General features: G+C 51.2%; 1 protein-coding gene across 1 annotated transcript in view; it reads left to right on the top strand.

The window, feature by feature from the left end:
• The window catches only part of Smad6 (SMAD family member 6), a 63,852-nt gene extending 42,973 nt beyond the window's left edge, over positions 1-20,879 (top strand). Inside the window, exon 4 of the mRNA XM_076925745.1 lies at positions 20,070-20,879. Coding sequence (XP_076781860.1) covers positions 20,070-20,602 — 533 coding nt within the window. The 3' untranslated portion in view covers positions 20,603-20,879. The remainder of the gene's footprint in view (positions 1-20,069) is intronic.
• Positions 20,880-21,319: the final 440 nt, after the last annotated feature.

Raw genomic sequence — 21,319 nt, 5'->3', positions numbered from 1 at the left:
CATCTCACTACCCATTTCTAGGCCTCAGTTTCCCATTTGTACCAGGAGAGGATGTTCAGATTCTCTCAGGCAGGATGGAGAGAGGCGGGTAGCTGTCATTTATGTTTTAGATTGGTGACTTCCTCCAGAGGTTGCACCGTGTGTTAAATGCCGAGGCGGATCTGAGGTCCTCGGCAGCTCCCCCTAGAACACGTTCTTAGCCTGGGCTAAGCCTCCGTGTTTCATCCCCCATCGTACAGAGAGTACAGATTCAAGTTCCAAGATGTCCTCACTGCTTCTGCCTTAGTGGCTTTACAATCAGGCCGCACTGGTCACTTATCCCAGCCCAGAAGCCCACAGCAGTGGTCCCCAGCCCTCCCTGGGCTCTGTGGGCCCCTGGAGTGTTCTGGGATTCTTTCCTCTTTGCTACTCACACCCCCACCAGTACCCCAGATTGTGGTTGGCTGTTCGTACCCCACTTTAAAGATAAATGATAAAGGGTCCAGGCTGGGGAGCAGTAGGGACCAACCCTTTGGAGCCAGCCTCCACCTCCTAAGGGTGTCTGGCCAGGGGAAGCCACAGTGGGGCTGGACTTGAAGGCCTGAGGAGAAAAGGAAGGAATCCCAGGGGTCTGTGCTCCTAGCCATCTTGGTAAGGAAAAAAACCAACACCCTAATTAGAGGTGACGGGGTGACTCTGTCTGTGTTGCTCACTCTTTCCTCCCTCCTCCACCCCCCATTTGTTGTATCCGTGGGAAAACTGGGAAACTAGGTACCACTGCAATTACAGAAGAAGAAAAAACAACAACAAAACGCTGCCTGCTTGGAGGCTGGGGGAGGGGCGGCGTGCGGGAGGCCCTCTTTGGGAAAAAAAAAAAAAACTTTCTTTTATTTTTTTCCCTTAGATTTTATTTTATTTTTCCTTTCGTTTGGAAAAGGGGCCCTTCCGCAGTCACGCTGTCACAGTTAAAATAAGGTTTAAATCACAGGCCAGCCCGTGGCTTTTCCCCTTCTTTCAGAATTTTTGCCAACTTGCAATTTACTTAATGAAATCCTGCGATTCTGTTTAACGGGGATATTTTTTGCAGATGTTGGTTTGACTTAGCTTTGCAAAAATATGTGAACTGTGCCATTTCTTTTCCTATTTTTAACGGTTTCAGGACTCTGGTTCATCGACTCTGCTGGCTCTGCTATGCCAACAGGACTGTTTACTCCAGCTCTGAAATGCATGTTTCCATTGTCTTGCCTGCCCTCCTTCCTCCCTCCCACGTACCCACAAAGGGGAGGGTCTCCCGCTACAGAGCAGAACCTTCCACCCGAAAGCCATCTGCCCCAGTAGCTCCAGCAAGGGCAGCAGGGTTACAGATAGTCTAGCCTCTAGGTTTGAACAAATGAAGGCCAGAGTTGGGAAGTAACTCATCTAGAGTTACTAGGAACGGAGTGGTTAGAGATCACAGGCTGAAGTGGGAACAGGGCTGTTTCCTCTCCCTGGGAAGGCAACTTCCTCCTTCCCTACCAAGGCCAGCCTGGTCTACATAGTGAGTTCACGGTTAGCCAGGGCTATAGAGAGAGACCCTAAGTGAACAAATAAACAAAAGCCCAAATAAACAAACAAATAATCAATCAATTGATCCACCCTCATGTCTATTTGGGGCAGTTGTACTGTGGTGGAGAGAGGGCCCAACTGTTGACTGGTCTTGAGTTCCTCATCTTCAAGTTTAGGTGATATCCTTCTATCCCAGCCATGTAAAGACCCAAATGGAGAGGCTGCCAAGACCCCGAGAGATGGCCAGGGGATGGCTTTGTAAACTCAAACCACTGCCCAACCCCAGCACTTTAGAGCCCAGGAGGAAGTAGCTGAGAGGCTGCTGAGACCCCAGGAGATGGCTAGAGACATCAACGCAGGCCTCCGGACCCTGGCCATGTCCCTCGGCTGTAGGAGGTACTGCGCACACGGCTGGAGAGCAGGCAAGGCCACAATAGCTCAGGGCCCCCAGGGACCTGTCCTACCCCGAGCATGAATACTGCTATGAATGCTTAGGTGTCCACAGACCAAGAAGGAAATTATGTCAGGGTGACAGAATGGGAGGCCTAGTCCAGAGTCTGGATGGTAAGCATTAGATTCTCTGCAAAGGTAGAACAAGAGAGGGACAGCCACATTAGTGTGACTAGTGTCAAGGACAGGGTGGGGACCCTCCCAAAAGCATGTGCTATACTGACTTTATATCAAGTTGCTGTGTCTATGTTGTCTGTGTCTTCTCCTTCTCCTCTTCCTCCTCGTCCCCCTCCTCTTCTTCCTCCTCTTCCTCCTCCTCCTCTTAAAAGACTAGGTTGACCTTAAACTCACAAAGATCCTTCCACCTCTGCCTCTGGAGTACTGCGATGAAAGGCATGTGCCCAGTGGAATGAGGCTGTCTTAGTTAGGGTTTCTATTGCTGTGATAAAGACCATGACCAAAAACAACTTAGGAAGGAAGGAAGGAAGGAAGGAAGGTAGGTAGGTAGGTTGGCTGGCTATTTTATCTTATAACTCAGGTGTGTGGTAGGCATGGTGTGTGGTAGGCAAGCCCCCTACCAAATGAACTACATCTCCGCTCTCTTGGCTCTTCAGAACTCCTGGTTTGTTGGTTTGTTGTTAGATCTGTAGCAATGTGATATTACACAAACAGTATAACTATATGATCTTTGTAAAAAAAAAAAAAAAAAAAAAGATTAAACAAATGGATAAAGCAGGTGTCTCTTTCATGTCAGCTCGGGTTGCTCCTGGGACTGGAGGCTCAGTGAGTGGGTTAGGAGCACATTGCTCTTCCAGAGGACCCAAGTTTGGTTCCTAGCAACCACATCTGGCAGTTCACAACCATCTGTTACTCCAGCTCCAGGGATCAGGGATCAGCTCCAGAGAAGGCCGTAGTAGCCTTGTCTCCACAGTGTGGCTCTCCATACTTTCACCTCCTTCACAGCTTCCTCAGAATCTCTGCTTGCCCTCTCCCCACAGCTGTCCGTATTGCCCCTCATTTGTAGTGCTCAGGTCATGTCCTTAATGACAGAGGCGTACCAGTGCTAGCCAGGTCTTGTGCATTTCAGTGCAAAGGAAGGAAGGCAGCCCGGTGGGGATCCTTCCTGCATGGAATACAGCCTCAGACTGGATGTGTGAGTCCTGAGCCACCCTCTGGGCATAACCTTGAATGGACCAGGAGCCCTAGTTTCTTTTCATCAGTTAATAACCTAGCTGTCAGGGTCCTTCTGAGACTGAGTGTGCCTGATACATGGTGAGCTCACAGACCATGCTAGCTGTTAGGTCTTTCATCCTCTGGCAGTTCTTGGTGACAAGTGTTCTTGACCCGTTACAGAGCTACGGAAACGGAAGCCCAGGGACACTAAAACCATTCATCCCAGGTAGTCATCTGAACCAGTGGTAGAGGCAGGATTTGAACCCTGATCCTGGATTCCAAATCCCACAGGAAAGGTGTACACTCCCCCAAGGACTTGTCATCAAACACACCCAGAGCCACAGAGTCAGATTCATCTGTGCTGGCACCAGAGCAGCTGCATCTGTCTCCTGCTAGGAGGTTGATTCAGTTTGGTACCCTTGCCCTTGTCATCTGTTTACCAGGAAGTCAGCTGTCCTACCTCTAGGCCAGGTTGCTGAACGTGTGATCGTGACCTGTGATCGTCAGGGCCAGCAGAGGGGCCTCCTAATCTCGTGCAAAACACAGAATATCAGACTCCACCCAGGACCCATGAATCAGAGTCTCCAGGGGTGGGGCCTGGGAATCTTGACTTGAAGGCACCAGAATAGAAGAAACCCAGGTTCTTTTAACTCTTTTCTAATGTGGTAGGGAAGTCAGGGCTTGGAGAGGAGTGTCAGGCTTTGCTGGTGAAAGACCCAGCAGGCCTATGGCCTGTAAAACCACTATCTGGTCTCTTAGCCTAGCCTGTAGTTACTGTCATTTGCAACACTGTCCCTGTCCTGAACAGCACGGATCCCGTCAAGCCTCAAGATTGTCTTGTACAACGGAGGTGACCGTGAATGGCTGTGAATGGGTGAACAGAGACAGGCTTTCTGGAAACACAGGCCTTGCTCGCAGACTTCCTGTGTCTTACAATGTTATCTTCAGAATAGGAAACTTTGCCCCATTTTTGCAACGCACATCCTCTGCCTGAGAGTCCATGGCGGTGCCGGGGCGGGTCATTTCTCAGGCACAGGCAGGGAGTTGTTCCGACAGTCCAGGGATTGGGGGTGGGTGTGGGGGGGGACTCCCTGCTACTCACAAGAACAAACAAACAGACCATTTAGCAAAAATAATTCATGTTGGCTGGACTCATTGGTGGTACTTGTCTCAGTTTCTCGGGCTCGTTGGTACCCAGGACAGGGTCCTGCCTGTCAGGTCAGAGAGGACTTCTGCTGCCATGCCTCTGTTCCATGGAGGAGGTTGAGCTCAGTAAACGCCAGCCCTGAAGTTATAACAGTTATCCACAAATCTGTGAGAGATTTCCCCCAGGTTCCTCTTTGAGGCAGTTGACGGTGCCTTTTGACAGTAGTATGCAAAGCCACCTGGAGTTTTCAGAGCTCTATCGGTCTGAAGTGAGCAGGCCCCTTTGCCCTGAAACCTTCATATGACCAGCTGGGGTGGTGGCCAGTTTCCTCAGTCCACAGAAACCATTTGGAGGCAGAGGTAGGATGGTGGCTCCCACTGCCTGCCAACAGGACTTTCTACGCGGGTCTGCCGGCAAGTAGAACAACAGCTAGAATTATTCGTGCTGTTTTGGTGGGGGAAAACAATAAAGTGTGCATAAGCCCCTAAATAACTCAGAGATGACCAGAAGGGATAAACAAACGTCTCCCCAGTTTCCATATACAACCCCAGTGTCGCTCCAGTCTCTTGCCCCTGCAGGCAGTAGGTAGGTATATGTCGGGTACAAGCAAAGCCCAACCCCCTAAGCAAATTCTCCCTGCATCTCAGTGGCAGTTCTGCTGGCTGGAACCCAAACCCACAATGAATGGCTCTCGAAAACACCCTACCCACTCTTTCCCTTCGGGGAGAGTGTGCTTCCGTGGTTTCTTGAGTGGAGCTCCACGTGTTCAAGGCCCGGTTAGGGTGGTTTTCTGTTCACTGTGTTGTGAGTCGGTAGGAGGGGCTCTTGGCAAGGTAGATAGAGGTGGCTGGACTCTGTGGCATGCTGATTGCGAGCTTACAATAAAGTGAGTTGGCTTGTGAGTTTTCGTGTAAATGTCGAGAGGAAGGAGAGGGGTTGAGCTGCTGCTCAGCTTGTAGTCAGACAGTTTGACTGATGAGGGTCACAGTCCCCGTGTGTCTGTGGGAAATGTCTGCCTTGTGGTAGGGCATGTGCATGTGACGAGCTGAACCTCATTGTCTTATTAATGCATATATATTCTAGGGATGAAAGCCAGGACTTTGCTCCTTCTAGGAAAGCACTCTACAGCAGCCCTATTGGTAGCAGTGTGTAAATCCCACCAGTAAGAGGCAGGGGAGTTGCTGTGTAAGTGGGGGTGGAGAGTACCTTCTGAACACCAGGCTTCCTACTCTGAAGGATGACTCTTCTCCAGAGGGAACAGAGAGGCCCTGGCCAACCCTGTGATCCACCCCAAGGCTGGCTCCTTCACCCTGCATGCATCCTGTCTGAGTGTTAGTGAGCTAGAAGATTCCAAAATGCCTACAAGGTGGTCCTGGTGGGCTCTGGTGAACATCCTTGGGATGAAGAGCTAGAAAGTGAGGAAAGAATGTCCCTGTGTACTGCACTCTAACCAGTGTCTCCAAGGACGGTGCTGTGGGGTAGTGCCAGGACAGAGGTACCCTGGGAAGACTGGCGGCTCTGGGTCTCCCTGGTTGAACTCCAGCTCCCACGTGCCTTGAGACACAGAGGCTGCTCCTGACTCTGTGCCCTTAGGGACCTGCCTGTCTGGAACCTGCCACTATACACCCCCCCCCAACACCCCATCCCCGTCAACACTGCCTTCCCGACTTGGCAGGGCCACTTCTCCAAGCTGGAACAGCTCTCGGTATTTCCAGCTTGGCCTCCTGCCCACATCTCTGGGGCCTTGCAGTCTGTCCCTCTCAAGGCAGGACCTAGGCATCATATCAGCCGACTGTTTCACGGGTCCACAGAGCCTTTTCCTGCTGCCCTATACCCTGTTTGTCTGTGGGGTCCTGAGTTCCCATAACTTCCTGTGTGTATGTTGTTGTGGGGTGTGTGTGTGTGTGTGTGTGTGTGTGTGTGTGTGTGTGTGTGATGTGAATGTGTAGGCTCAAAGGTTAACCTTGCATGTTGTTCCTCAGGAGTTGCCCATCCTACTTTTTTGAGGCAGAGTCTCTCACTGCCTTAGGCTTACGGATTAGGCTAGGCTGACCTGGCAGTCAAGTCTCTGAGATCCTTCTGTTTCTGCTACCCCAGTGCTGAGCTTACAAGTACATACATACTACCACATCGGACTTTTTAGATGGGTACTGGGGGTTGAACTCGGGTCCTCAGGCTTGCAACACTGGCACTTGTATTGACTGAACTTTCTCCCATCTCCGCTCCTGCCTTCCTACTGACCACCAAGTCCACTCAGGGCTTCCCTGGGGAGGTCAGCAGATGTAATTTGTGAATCACCACCAACGAGACATCTTGGTTGTTAGCTGCAGCTGATGCCTGAGGGGGTTTCCTTGCTCACTCTCAGTGGGAATGCCTGAGCTGGCCAGAGACCCTATCAAGTGCTGCTTCTTTGAAGTTTGGCACACAGAACTGAGTGACATGTAGAGTCAAGAGGCTGTTTCCTGGGTGGCCACTGGGTACCAGAGGAGGGCCAGGGAAGTTTAGCCATCCCGGCGGCTTCTTTTCCTAATATAGAACTGTGGCAGTGCCGGGCTCGTCACCAGCTCAGGATGAGGGGTGACAGGAAGAGACACTAAGAACCCAGGTTTTTGCGGTTTTTCAATTGTCCTAGACTGCCGGTGGCTGGGAATGTTTCCCGGGAGAGATCCCCGGCGAACTGAGTTATAGATAGATGAACACAGTGCGTAACTGCTGCACACTGTTTATACAGTGCTGGGGAGATAAACAGTTGCTCTAAATCTTATTTATATATTGCATTTGTTTATCAGAGCCTTGTCTCAACTTCGACCCTGCTACTTTCAGAATTATTACAAAGCCTGGATTTACGGGTTCTAAATACTGATGCCTGGTTATATATGCGTGACGATTTATTTTGGCAAATGCACGTTTTATATCCAGAAGCCTCAGTGCTTAGGGGGAAGGGAAGACAAAAGTCTCCTTTTATCACCCCCCCCCCGCCCAGAGCATCAGAGTTATAGAAAGCTTTGGGGTCCAGTCGTGAACTGAGCATGGGGTCATAAGCAATACCAGCTACTCTGCAGGTTGCGTCAGGAGGATCACAAGTTCAGGCTAGCCTGAGCTACCTAAGTGAGAACCTGTGCCAAAATAAACAGTAAAAAGTCTGAGGAGATAGCTCAGTGACAGAGAGCATGCAGGGCTTCCTAGGTTTGTGCCCCACCCCAGTACTGGAAGAGGGAACAGACATAAGACCCACAACAGGTGAAGCAGGGGATGCAGAAACCTTCTCTGGACTGTCCTCCTAAGGTGCCAAGTCTCTGGCATCCATAGGCTGACCCCTGTGAGAGAGATCAGGCCACCACCATGTAGTGTGGGCTAGAGGGTGACCACAAATCTCTGTTGCAGTCACTGGCCACTTTGCCTTCCTGGTGGCACAGAGTGTTTAATTGAACTTGTAGCTTACTGTACGGGAAGATACCTCTTGTGATTAAAGACAGAGTACTTGGTGGCCCTAGGGTTGTGCACCAAGCTGGGGCAAGGGTGCTCTGAGAATTTCAGCCACATCGGTTTGGATTTTCTCTTTCTGATCCACCTATGTTTGTTTGTTCTTAATAATAATAATAACAACAATAATAATAACTCTTCTTCTTCTTCTTCTTCTTCTTCTTCTTCTTCTTCTTCTTCTTCCTCCTCTTCCTCCTCCTCCTCCTCCTCCTCCTCCTCCTCCTCCTCCTCCTCCTCCTCCTCCTCCTCCTCCTCCTCCTCCTCCTCCTCTTCTTCTTCTTCTTCTTCTTCTTCTTCTTCTTCTTCTTCTTCTTCTTCTTCTTCTTCGTGTCTCTCACTCACTATGTAGACTAGGTTGGCCTTGAACTCATAGACATCCACCTACCTTTGCCTCCTGAGTGTTAGGATTAAAAATGTGCTCCTCCATTCCCAGCCCACCGGTGGTTTCTTTTGACATGGAGAGAGGTCTGGGTCACACACAGTGCAGTTATTTGCCTCTGAGTTCCAGCTTGCCTCTGTCCCCCAAAGGCCTGTCCCTCTAGCATCTAGTAGAAGGTGAAGTGAGCAAATGAACTAAGAAGCATTGTGTAGCCCAGGCTACTCTCTCTGTAGCTGTGGGTGACCTTGAACTTCTGAGCTGTCTGCCTTTGTCCCCTAAATTCTGGGATTATAGGTGTGTGCTACCATGGCAGGTTTATGCAGCGCTGAGGACTGCACCCAGGGTGCTGAACATGGGCGGCAAGTACTCTTCCAACTGAGCTGCGTCTTCAGTGGGGCTCTAAGTTTGATGTCACTGTTCTGGCCAGTGAGGATGACCAGGTGTGAGACCTTTTATAGTAACCCGACACCTTTACAAACACACCACTGATCCATTTCACAGACTGAGAAACGAAGGCATCTTGCAGTAGCATCCCAGGTAGGCTGAAGGGAGATGTCAAGGTGTTTGGGTGTTCCACTGTTGTCTGTATTTAGCTCTGGCTTTAAACACCTTTTCCACAAAACATGGCTGGGTCATAGTGAAAGGCTCAAGGTCACTCAAAGGCCAGTGAGTTGCCTACCAAGGAGGAAATGTCTAGGTGACCAGGAATGCAGCCTCCACCAGGCAGGGTGGGAAACACAGTGAACCCAAGGGGTAGTTAACAGCAGAGTGGGGAGGAGAAAGTCGGGTTTGCCTGTGGCTAAGAGGGTAATACACAATGGCTGTGATTTATGGCCTGGATTGCTTGGGAGCCTCCTCAGTGGCTGACTGGGGCCTAGGCTCTAGGAATGCAGACGCCAGCAGCCTGCAGGCCACTAGTGCCCGTGGGAGGGAGGAGGAAGGGCTGCTGGTGGTTTGGCAGGCACCAGTCTTGTGGAGGGGGTACAAGTTGCACCCATGGGCGAACTCAGAGAGAGGGACTGCGCTTTCCTCCAGCTGGAGCCATGGTGGCTGTGGCTTGGGGGGGGGGGGTGAAACATTCCCCTGAGCCTCTGTTTCTCTTCTACATATATGTACCCGACACATTGATACCTACCCGCCTTCTGAGATTGTACTGGGTGTTGTTAGGTCGGTTGGAACCAGTAAGATGGCTTGGCAGATAGGGGTGCCTCCCACCAAGCCTGACAAACAAAAAGCCGAGAGTTTAATCTCACGGACCCACATGGCGGAAGAAGAGAACCAATTTCTGCATGTTTTCCTCTGACCACATATGGGGGGGGGGCTTGGCACACACACACGCCTATACATATGTGCTTGTGCACAAGTAAGTAAATGTACTAAGTTTTTAAAAAAAAAATAAATTAGGTGGGTTGTATGGACAGAGGATGCTTAGTAGGGAGTTGAGGTGACTGAGGACAAGGCTGTAGGAGTGACCGAATCCTCCTCAGTATCAGCCATGCTTGGCAGGGGGTGGCGTTCATGGCAGGTGCCTGAGCCCTCCAGGCGTCCGGTGACTCAGGAACGCACCCATTCCACCTGCCCAGCACACACGCTCTCTATGGCTGTTAATAGCTTTGCAGAATCCGGCTAAGTAGGTGAAGGCATTCATGAGAGATGAAAGGGAAGGGTTTGATGAAAGAGCGATTTGTTTATTTATTGTGTGTGGTTGTGGACACTGCTATGACTTTATAGAGTTGCCTCCCTCCGTAAAGGCGGAAAAGTACATGTACTTTTACGTGGATTGGAATCCACCTCAGGTCGGCTTTACCCACTGAGCCATCTTGGATTTTAAAATGGTAGTGACAATCAATGTAGAGGCAACTGACTTATAAAGACATACATAATGTCCAGTTGGGTCTCGGAGCTTTGTGCAAGTAAGGAAGTCAGCGCGGCCACCTGAAGCCATGTCCCTGTCCTTCTACACTTGGAGACAACCCAGAGAAATCAGAGCTCCCCGGTACAGGCCGGCACCGCTATGCCCCACTCCACCTCGGGATGAGATGTTCCCTGGAATAAACCAACGCTCTCCAGGCTTGGTTCAGATTGGCATCTTTACAGTTTTTATGGCCTTTCCTGCCATATGGCTCAAGATGTGGGATGGATGTGGGGTGCACCGGGTGGTTCAGAGTGCAGGCGTCAAGCTGACAGCAGAGACCCAAGCAGCTGGGCTTCTGACAGCTGCAACGGTGATGGAGGATGGGCTTCAGGTACTTTGTTTTGAGGATGTTATTGTGGATAAGTCTCAGGTAGAAGAAAGCGTGTCAGTCAACCTCAGCCTGCTTTTAGAAAATAGGAAAACCATGGAAATGCCCTAGCTCTGTCTCTCTGTCTCTCTGTCTGTGTCTCACTGTGTCTTTCTGTCTCTGTCCCTCTCCCTCTCTCCCCCCTCCCTCCCCTTCTCCCTCTCTCTCTCTTTCTCTCTTTTTCTCTATCTCTGTGTGTGTGTGTCTGTCTGTCTCTCCCCCCCCCAACCTAAACGGTGGGAACTTGGAGCAGAATGCCACGTGCCCCATCTGCCCCCGCCTGAACTCCTAGAGGGTAGATGTAGCTTGGTGTGATCTCAGGTTCACTACGGAAGTGAGGCGTGGGTTCAGAGGGTAACCATGGACTTTGAAAACCTGAGATACCGGCTAGAGATACAGCTCATGTCGGAGTGCTTGTCTGCCGTGCACAAGGCCCTGGGTTCCGTCTCCAGTCTCCAGCACTTTGTAAGCTAGACCTGCTACGCACACTGCAATCCCTGCCCTTGGTGAGGTGGAGGCTGGAGGATCAGAGGTTCAAGGTCAAAAAAAAAAGTCTGAGATGATAACCCAGGCCTAGCCCAGTAAACACCTGGGTTTTGGGAATCCAGCATACAGCAGTTCCCTACAAACACCTGCAATGGGAGAGCAGCTGCCTTTCTGGAGAAGGAGCCCCCAGCTTCCCATTCTTAACCAGACTGTCCAGGAGCAGTAGAAAACTGAGGCTTCCCCACCCTGGGTTGTCCCTAAATTAAAGAGAGGTTCAACTTCAACTTTGGTATAAAACAAGAAGCCTTGGAATGGGGGCCACGGTTAGTCTTTTGTGACAAGAACTGGTCCTTTCCCTAAACCTGGTGGATTCCTGGTGCTCAGCTGCTTGTCTTCTCTCCCTCCCTCTCTTCCTCTCTTCCTCTCTTCATTTCTCCCTTCCCTCCCTCTCCCTCCCTCCCTCACCTGGGGTTTTCCTGCTCAGTGCCTGAGGACTTGCTTGCTCCTTGGGGCTTGGTTGTCTTTTTTATTAACTGAAGTTGCTGGTTTTCATCCTGTGTCTCTGTCCTTATCTGCTCCCCCCACACACACACACCCCTTGCTGTCACAGAAGAGCTGGCTCTGATGACCCATCATTCCCCCTGTAGCTCTTTGGAGTGACTGACAGTGTGCCATCAAGCTCAGTGCTGGGGCCTGGGCAGACACTCCGTGGGTGGGAGGTAGTCTCTGGCAGGGGAAGCCTGGGATGCTGTCTGTATAAGGTCTGATGGATGTAGGCACTCTGACTGGTCCCTCTGCCCACTGTGGTTGAGTCTGGGGCTCCTGACCGCCCTGCAGGAGCAATGACAGAACAGACCCGGGGAAATTTATCCTGGGTCAGGACTACTGGAAGAGTTCATCTTTTCAGAATCTGTTTAAATACTGTTTAAATCTGAGATAAACGAGTGGAACCCTTACCTAGTACAGCCCAGGCTACCGCCCTGTTCCACTAGAGACCAGAGGCTGAGCAGCCAAGGCCAGGACACAATGAAGACCTTTCTGCAGCTCTGTTTGGCCTCTCGGAAGCTGGTCACCAGATTCCTGAGGGATCCAGCATCCTCCTGGATGATGCTTCTAAGGACTCAGACCACCATGTCGATCCCAGCAGAGAGGGTGACTCCGGGGTAGGATTCAGGGGTAGCTCAAGAGACTCCGGCTTGGGGCCTGCCCTGAGAATGGGGTGCTAGAACACCTCACTGTTGTGGTTCTCCTACAACACACTCCCTGCTGTGGTTTAGACAGGTAGAGCCACTTGGGTGCTCTAAGAGATGAAAAGGCCATGCGTTTTCAGAGCAGCGACAGAGGCTGCATTACAAAGTCTTTCTGTCCTCCCAGGAAGGTGGCCAACATGCAGATGTTCTATACCACTGAAGCTACATCCCAGGCCGAGGACCCCTTTCAGCGTCCCATCTTTGCGTGGCCCTGGCAGAGCTAGAAGTTTGGGCCTGTGAGGTTATCCACGCTGCCACTGGGATTGGCAGCACACATGGGAATAGACACACACACACACACACACACACACACACACACACACACACACACAGCATCTGTAAGCCTACATAGATAGATCAGATCCTAATCTTGAGACTTCCTACCTGCTGACTCAAGCTTCTAAGGTTGACACAGCTTTATCATAAAATGGGAGGGGTGGGACTGGGGAGATGGGCTCAGCTGGGAATATACCTGCTGCCCAGGTATTAGGACCTGAATTCCTATACCCCAAGACCCACATCAAAGCTGGTCAGTGTGGCTCACACCTGTAGTGAAGGGGAGGCAGAGACAGGACCCCTGGGACCAGCTAGTCTATCCTAATTGACAAGCCCCAGATTCAGGGAGAGACCCTGTCTCAATAAAATAAAATAAAATAAAATAAAATAAAATAAAATAAAATAAAATAAAGGTGGATTGCTTCTGGAAACAGCAGCTGAGGTTGACCTCTGACCTCATGCATGCCCACACATACACACAGACATCACACAACGTCCGAAAACACAAGGGGAGCTGAGAGGATTAGCAGTTTGTCCTCAGAGTGTCTTTAACCTGTTTCACTTTGCCTGGCCTTCACAAAGGCCTTCTCCAGTGTTGACTGATTTACCTATGAATAGTAATAGTAATAATAATAATAATAATAATAATAATAAAAACTGGGCTCCCCTGTTCATCCTCAATAAGCCCATTAAAAAGGCATGGAGTACTGAAAAGCAGAAAAAGGCCATTTATTCCGTGTGGCCGCCGAGGGAAGAGGAACAAATAAATAGGTCCAGCGACAGCGCCCCCCTAAGGCCACCGTTAGGGACTGACATGAGGTTCAGGTTTAAATAGTCCCAGTCCGAGGGGCAGTCCTGGGCACCATTGCTCCATCAATGCCTAGGATCCAGTCCCTCCTGCAAGGTGGACTGACAAGTTGTCAGAACAGTGTGGAAGCTCTGTTCTCCCTCTTGCTGACAGCAGCCTTCTGCCTCTTCCCGCTCCCAGCATGAGATTCCTGGGGACATTCCAATTCTTTGGGGGGGGGGGGGGCAATTGTCTGATAGCCAAAGGGAGGGTCACAAGTGTCTCTCTTTAGAATCTTTTCTGTGGGGATCGTTACAATTGCTGGTGAGTGGCAGGGCTGGGGTTTGCACACAGGCTGCCTTGCTGTTGATCCAGTGCATAAACCCCATGCCCACTGAGCAGATACCACTGGTCCCGACTCCATGGAGCATTTCTAAGGTGACCTGGGTAAGCCACTTCACCTCTTTGGACCGTGAGTCCTCCCCGCAGTCATCAGTCCAGTGGACTTCCTGTTCCTGGGCTCTCCCCTCTTCTTGCTGGCATTCTCCCTCTTTGCACCCATCTCGCTCCTGCCAGCAGAGCAACCAAGTAGCCACCTGGGGAGGGAGGACAGCAGGGTCTCCACTCTGGAGACCCACAGTTGAAAGAGCCCCTGCGGTGGGCCCTGTGCAGGCAGTCAGCAGCGGTGGCCAGATCGCTTGTGATGTAATGAGCGATTAGGAACTTCCTCTTGGAAGCCAGGCTTCCTCTGGGAGCCCGAGGTGCTGGCTCTGAGGTGGGGGGTTGGGGAGGTGGGTGGGAGCTGGGGGGAGGAAACTCCTGTCAGCTGGGCCAGCTTCTGGACCTCGTTCAGCAGAGGCTCGGCTGGTTCTAAGCTGCTGACCATTAACGTGGCCCTGTGCACATTCTTCCCCTGCTTTCCTGCAGCAGCCAGGGACAAGGACAGGCCCTCCCTCCCCTGTGAGGAAAGCAGACCATTAATGAATGCTGCTTGCTGGACTGGCCGCAAAACCTGAAGCCAATTCTTCAGCTCCAAAGGACAAAGGAGGGTTCATTGGAAACTCGTTTCTTCCCCTAAGTTTGATAACAAAAACTGCTTATCTAATGGGTAAACAAGGCTTTAAAAGGGGTGTTAGGTTAACCAGACACAGGTCCTTCGTAATGGCTCCCAGGCCCCGGAGCCACAGATGAAAAGCCGCCGGTTGGATGAAGGGAACTTGAAGCCACAGGCATGACATGGGACAGAAGAAAGTAGTTTTCCAGGAGGGTGGGAGGGCTGAGAGGAAGCCCTAGGTTTATTTCCAGTTCTGCCACCAACTTGCTGTGTGACCCTGAGCTGGTTGCTTCACCTTTCTGGATTTTAGAGAGCCGGTCTCTCTTCTCAGCACTCCACAGGGATTGAATTCGGTTCTTGTCTGAAGCTCACTGGTGAGCAGTCTTTATTGTTTGTTTTTAATTGGTGGCAAAGAAGGTGGTATAAGCTAAGTAGATGTCAAGCTCAGAAAATATTAGGGCTATGTGGGCATGGACCACCCCACAGGCCTCCCGAGAGTGCTCTGCCTTTCCATCTAACTGGGACTTGTTTCAGTTCCTTCTTGGGATGGCCCACCCCGGGCATTGTGGTCAAAAGGCAGAGACAGGGCAGGAAAAGACATTTCACCGCAGTCCTGCTTTAGCTGGGCCCCGTGCGAGAGCCCACAACCACGCTCCTGCCCTTTGTTTTCACAGAAAATTGCTGATTCGAAGAAGTTAAAGACATTCCTTGGGATTTCAACCCTCCCCACCTCCTCAGGACTCCAGCCAGTCCCCCTGAGGTCCAGCACCCCCTTCCCACACACACAAAATTACATATTGGTCCCTAGGCACCCCGCCTGGGCACAGAAGTCTGGTGGAAGATGGCAGCCTGTGGCTGGGCCTTTGTTGGGGTTGTTGCCTGGTGCTCTGAGAAGGCTGCCACCACCCTCTGGTGGCAGGAATGTGGGTGCCTCTGGGAGACAAGGGAGGTGGAGGGCTGTCCCCTGGGTCACCTGTGGACCTTCTGAGACCACCGTGGGTATCATAACTACGGCAAGACCATGCTTAGCCTAGTGTTTAGGCTGTGGCGGTGCTTCACTGTGTTTGTATACCCCAGTTCCCATCGTTTCCAGTCTTGGAAGTTTCCTCAGCCCCTTCCTGCTCACCCATTCCCCAGGTTGTCTACTACCCCGATTTCTCCTCCCCCTCCTCCTGCCCCTTCCTCTTCCTCCTTTCTCCTTTATTTTTCTTTGTATTTATTTATTGCAGTGTTAGAGGATGGAACCTGGGGCCTTGAACATGTAGACCAGTACTCCTCACTGGGAGTTACAGCCCAACTTTGCTATTGCCCGTCCTATCAGCTGATCTGCCTGCTGAGACCTTCCTGCCTCTGGCCTTCAGTGGGTTCTCTGTGTGTGACTTCCTTCACCAAGCAGGTGCACTTAAGGGTGGTCCATTCTACTGGGTGTTTGTGGAGTTGGTTGGTTCCTTTCATTGCTAACCGGTGTCTCTCAGAGGGCTACACCATCCCCCTGTTGGAGCACAGCTGAGCAGGACTCCCCCAGCAAGGGACTGACTAGAACTTGCTGAGAATAGAAATTCAGAGCTGCACATTAAAGATATTTCCTCGGTACTCAGACGGGAGGACAGGAGAACTGAGGCTGAGAAAGGAGGCAGTTAACTGATCCTGGCTAGAAGGCAGGGCTCCCAGCGTTTCTCCTCCCACCCACCCCTCCCAGCGGGACCCATGGCTGACTGGGAACTAGGCCAGGCCCTGAGCAGGCCAGGGACTGGGGGGGCAGGGGAGGAACGGGGGGGGGGGGGTGAGCATGAGTTTCGGTCAGACCTCGGTCACCTTTGATGTTGCTCTGGTCTGACTCCCCTGGTATTTATTTGCAATTAAAGAGATGGTTCCTAATTAGGCCGGTGACTGTGGAAGATGACAGGCCCAGAGCTTTGGAACCCCAAAGAGAAAAGGCTCTTTCTATAAGACACTATCCCTGATGTGGCCAGGGCCATGTGGGCTCATGGGTACAGCCTGTCTGCTCTGCACCACTGGGGCACACCAGCTTACAGCAGACATGCCTCCACACAGTTGAGTTCTTAGAGCATGGACCCACAGCCGGGCTCATTCTAGACGGTCACCATAGGTGCCTGACCAGGAACTAACCAACTAACCAAGGTGCTTGATAGAGAGCGAAGAGGCCCCTTCCACCCACGGTCCTCTTGAAGCCCCTCGGAGCTCGAGTCCCCTTGCCTGGGTTGGCCCAACAAGCTTGGAGCCAGTGAGCAAGATGGCTGTCTTTCTGCACGTGCTTGATTTACTGTTTGAGTTTCTAGAGAGTCCACAGTGGCCCCCTGTGAACAGAGCCCTTAATGATTGATAAGTCTCTTACAGAGGAGGAGAATCGAGGCTTGGGTACATGGAGAAGCTTGCCAGTCAAGTGGCTGTGGCCATGTGTTTGGCTCATTCAAGGATTTTAAGGCCTGGTCCCAACTTTGCCTCTTCTGATGGGTGTCCTCCGGCAAGTCATTATAACCCCGGTGCCACCTTCCAGAGATAAGGAGCTGCATTTGTGGAACCCACAGGCCCTCTCTAGAACAAAGGATTCTTTAGTTCGTCACAGGAAAAAATGTTTGAAAATGAATACCCATAGGACAAAATGAAGCAGACCGACCAGTGCCATGGCTATCCGCCCCATTCCCATTTAAAAATGTGGCTTGGGCTTGGGGTGTAGCTCAGTGGTAGAGCTCCTTCCTAGCAATCCTCAAGGCCTGGGTTCAACCTCTCCCTAACACACACACACACACACACACACACACCCCGGAGGGGAGAAGGGGAGGGGGAAACATACCTTCTCTAGGGAGCCCTTGGTGTCCCTACCAGATGAGGTGATCCTGGGGAGCTCTAAAGCTGGGGGGATCACTCTCAGGGTCTTTAAGCCCTTGCCCACCACCCCTCCACTGTTCTCAGACCAGAGCCCACCTCCGGAGCAGGCTTCCTATGTGTAAGATCCATGGACGCTTAAGATGTGTTTTATTTATTTTCTTTCCCTGCTATAGTATGTTCACAGAACCCTAAGGATGTTTGCAGCTTTGGGGGAGGACTCAGAGGGCTGAGACCCTTGTGTTCATATCCTTGTGGGGAGTAGACCATCCCCAGAGCCACTGACCCACAGCAGGCTTGTGATCCAGGTCCAGAGAGGATTGGCAGTAAAGCAGCCAAGGAAGGGCCTCAAAGGAGGCCATACAGGGCAGCAGGCTGCTTCCGTTCCGGAATTTGAAAGCCAGTCAGCTTCATTGCCATAGAGGGTGGAGATGGGTCAAGCCTGGACATCCAATGTGACCAGGCTGTGGATCAGACAGGTAGCTGAGAGAAAGATAGCTGAGCAAGTCCCACTGGACTTCTAGTTGCAAAGCCTTCTAAATGTTGGCAAGAAGAAAGTGTCCCCTACCTGCCTATGGCTGCTAGGCGCTCCCTGTCTTGAAGCTGCTATTTTGACCTGGACACAAGGCTACTTTGTAACTAGTAGACCCATCCCTCAGTGAGAGAATGAAGTAAACACCCACAGGACTCATAGGCCCTTACAGCAGATGCTATTACAGATAGGGAAACTGAGGCTCAGAGAAGGGAAGTGATTGGTCCAGTGAGCAGTTTTAAGGAGAAGCCTGCCTGACATTCTGCCTTTTGGTAAACCTCTTATCTCCAAAAATATTTACTTAGGATTCATAACAGTAGCAAAATTACAGTTATGAAGTAGCAACGAAAATTTATGGTCCAGGGTCATCACCACAGGGCGAGGAACTGTATTAAAGGGTTGCAGCATTAGGATTGTTGAGAACCACTGGCCTGAGGATGGAGCAGAGCGCCCTCTAGTGTGGCTGGCTTGGGACCTGGGTGTAGCTCAGCAGGATGGAAAAGCATTTCATCCCTGGCACCACACACACACAGGTTTGCCCTCAGTGAAGCTGGCTCCAGAATTCTGGGGTGTGTAACCAGGGATTCAGTTCCCTCACCCATGAAGGCAGTGCCTAGCTCATAGGAGGTACCCAGAGATCCCTGGTAACCACCTTGGCTCTGCACCCACCATACTCAGGGTATACACAGCTTCTTGACCTCACTTGGCCTGGCACACTAGAGGAAGTCTTGCTGGCTGTGAGAGTACCAGAAGTTCATGGCCAGTGGGCATGGCCTTGTTTTTCTGGCCCTCAAGTTTCCCGGGCCTGTGCCATATGGATGGGTATTGGGAGGAACAGTGGCTTGTCAGGATGGAGGTCAGGACCTCACTGGTCCTGGTCTCCTGCTGTGGGCTTGAGCTATCTGTGTCCACTAGCCAACGGCACTTAGTTGGGGAGAGCCAGGATTTCCTCACCTTTAGCTAGCTTTCGGCTGGTGTGAAGACCTGACTGTCTTCAGCAGACTGAGGAACCTGTTGCTGGCTCCTGAGTGACAAATGGGCCTGTTCGTAGGGTCTAAGGTAGCAGCCTACAGAAAGCTGCTACCTTGGGCAGATTCCTGACTCTGTGTGAGAAGAGGGTCCAGGGCCCTCTGAAGACTAAGTGGAGACTGCAGAGCTGGCCTCATGGCCCCAGAAATGATTGCTCACTGGAGGTTAGGTTGGTTTGGTCAAGTCCCCTGGGAAGAGCTGGATGAACCTTGGTTCTGTGTTCAGAAGATCCCAGCCAGAAGCGGGCATGGCAGATCATGTCACTTCAGAGGGTGAGGTGGGGACCCAAAGCAAAGACAGGATTCAGCATCTGAAAAGTAGGCTACGCTCAACAGCGAGGATTCCGGGTCTGACTTGGAAGTATACTTGTCTGTATCAGGTCCCCACACTTGTGAAAGTCCCCCCAAGTGGAGTGGGGCAGTGTTTCACGGTCACCCGGACAAAACGCAGGCCACTGCGTTGCCATACACCAGGAAAACTGAGGCCCGGAGTGGAGCAGCCCAAACCTCAGGACTGGACATCCACGTCCTTTGAAGAACAAAGCCCACTTTTTAAAAAATAGCACTTAGCAGCCACAAGTAACGGTGCTCAGGGGTGGTGGTGGGCCTCAGGTTGTCTGCTTGGTAAGGAGCAAGGGAATACCATCAGTGTTCTTGTTGGGGGATGCTTGCCAGGCTGGTTTGAAACATCCTGCACCTTCTGCCTCCTGAGTACCTGGGAGATAGGGCCTTATTTACCAAAGGCCAGCAGAGTGTGAAACCACATCTTACTGTAAGAGATCCCGACCTCACTCCTAACCTATGCTGGAGGCCCCTTGAGGAGGTCTGTAGGGATAAAGTCCTGGACTGAGGGGTCCAAATCACATTCTGGTTTGGCTTCTGTGCACTCTGGGCAGGTCATGATGGCCTCACAGACAGGGTCTTAGAAGATTGCCACACTTGCTTGGTAGATTGTAGCTTCTTTTTGTGTTTGTTGGTGTTTCTCTCTCCTAGATGTAAAATTATAGTGGGCAGGGGCCTGAATGAGGTTCCTATCTGTGTATCCCAGGGTCTAGCACACAGTAGGCACTCTGGTTTGCATACTGTAGATTCATCATCCTATGTGCGGCAGTATGAGACAGTAAAGACGCTTGTTGCCAAGCTTGAAGAGGTTTGATTTTTTTTTTCAGCGTGCGCGCTCACACACGCACATGCACGCACGCGCTCCCGCGCGCCTGCACACACGTTAAAAATGTAACTTTTTTGAGAGAGAAATATAAATTCCCACTGTGTGCTAAATTATTGGCAGCCTGTCATACAGTGGGTGCCCACATACTGATTGGTCTTGGAAAACCTGCAATAACCTTGCCATTTCCTATGCTTGCGTTGCAGATGCCAGCATGTCTCCGGATGCCACCAAGCCGAGCCACTGGTGCAGCGTGGCGTACTGGGAGCACCGGACACGCGTGGGCCGCCTCTATGCGGTGTACGACCAGGCTGTCAGCATCTTCTACGACCTACCTCAGGGCAGCGGCTTCTGCCTGGGCCAGCTCAACCTGGAGCAGCGCAGTGAGTCGGTGCGGCGCACACGCAGCAAGATCGGTTTTGGCATTCTGCTCAGCAAGGAGCCGGATGGCGTGTGGGCCTACAACCGGGGCGAGCACCCCATCTTCGTCAACTCCCCGACGCTGGATGTGCCTGGAGGCCGCGCCCTGGTCGTGCGCAAGGTGCCACCAGGCTACTCCATCAAGGTGTTCGACTTTGAACGCTCAGGGCTGCTGCAACACGCAGACGCCGCTCATGGCCCCTATGACCCGCACAGCGTGCGCATCAGCTTCGCCAAGGGCTGGGGACCCTGCTACTCGCGACAGTTCATCACCTCCTGCCCCTGTTGGCTGGAGATCCTCCTCAACAACCACAGATAGCAAAGCGGCTGCCACCATGCCGCAGCATCCCCCAACCTCTGGGGTCCAGCGCCCAGAGTCGCCACCCCAGGGACAACCTCGCCTTCCCCCCAGATATCATCTACCTAGATTTAATATAAAGTTTTATATATTATATGGAAATATATATTATACTTGTAATTATGGAGTCATTTTTACAACGTAATTATTTATATATGGTGCAATGTGTGTATATGGAGAAACAAGAAAGACGCACTTTGGCTTGTAATTCTTTCAATACAGATATATTTTTTCTTTCTTTCCCTCTTTCCTTTTTTAAAGAGAATTATACAGCAGAACTAGGTGGAAAGCCTGGGTTTGGTGTATGGTTTTTTAAAAAAAATATTAATGCCCAGACCAAAAAAAAAACAAAAACAAAAAAAACCAAAAAACAAAAAAACTAATACCAGTCACTCTTGATAATAAAATGTTTGCATCATAGGGTTTTTTTTTTTTTTTTTAAGCTGTCTTTCTTACAAAGAACATTCAGGACTTCAGTGGGCTTTGGGGCCATTAGGAACATGGTTTCAGTACTTACTGAGTTTGAAGCAGAGCAAGTCAACAGAAGATGGAGCTGACAGGGCACGGTGGCATATGCCTGTAGTCCCAGTACTTGTTGGAAAGCGGGGACTGGAGGATCAGTAGTTCAGGGCTATCCTCAGCTATGTAAGAGTTCTGGGCTACAAAACAAAGGAAAGG

Source organism: Arvicanthis niloticus, chromosome 26, assembly GCF_011762505.2.
Source record: "Arvicanthis niloticus isolate mArvNil1 chromosome 26, mArvNil1.pat.X, whole genome shotgun sequence".
Classification (NCBI taxonomy): domain Eukaryota; kingdom Metazoa; phylum Chordata; class Mammalia; order Rodentia; family Muridae; genus Arvicanthis; species Arvicanthis niloticus.
This window is presented reverse-complemented; position numbering and strand designations above follow the sequence as displayed.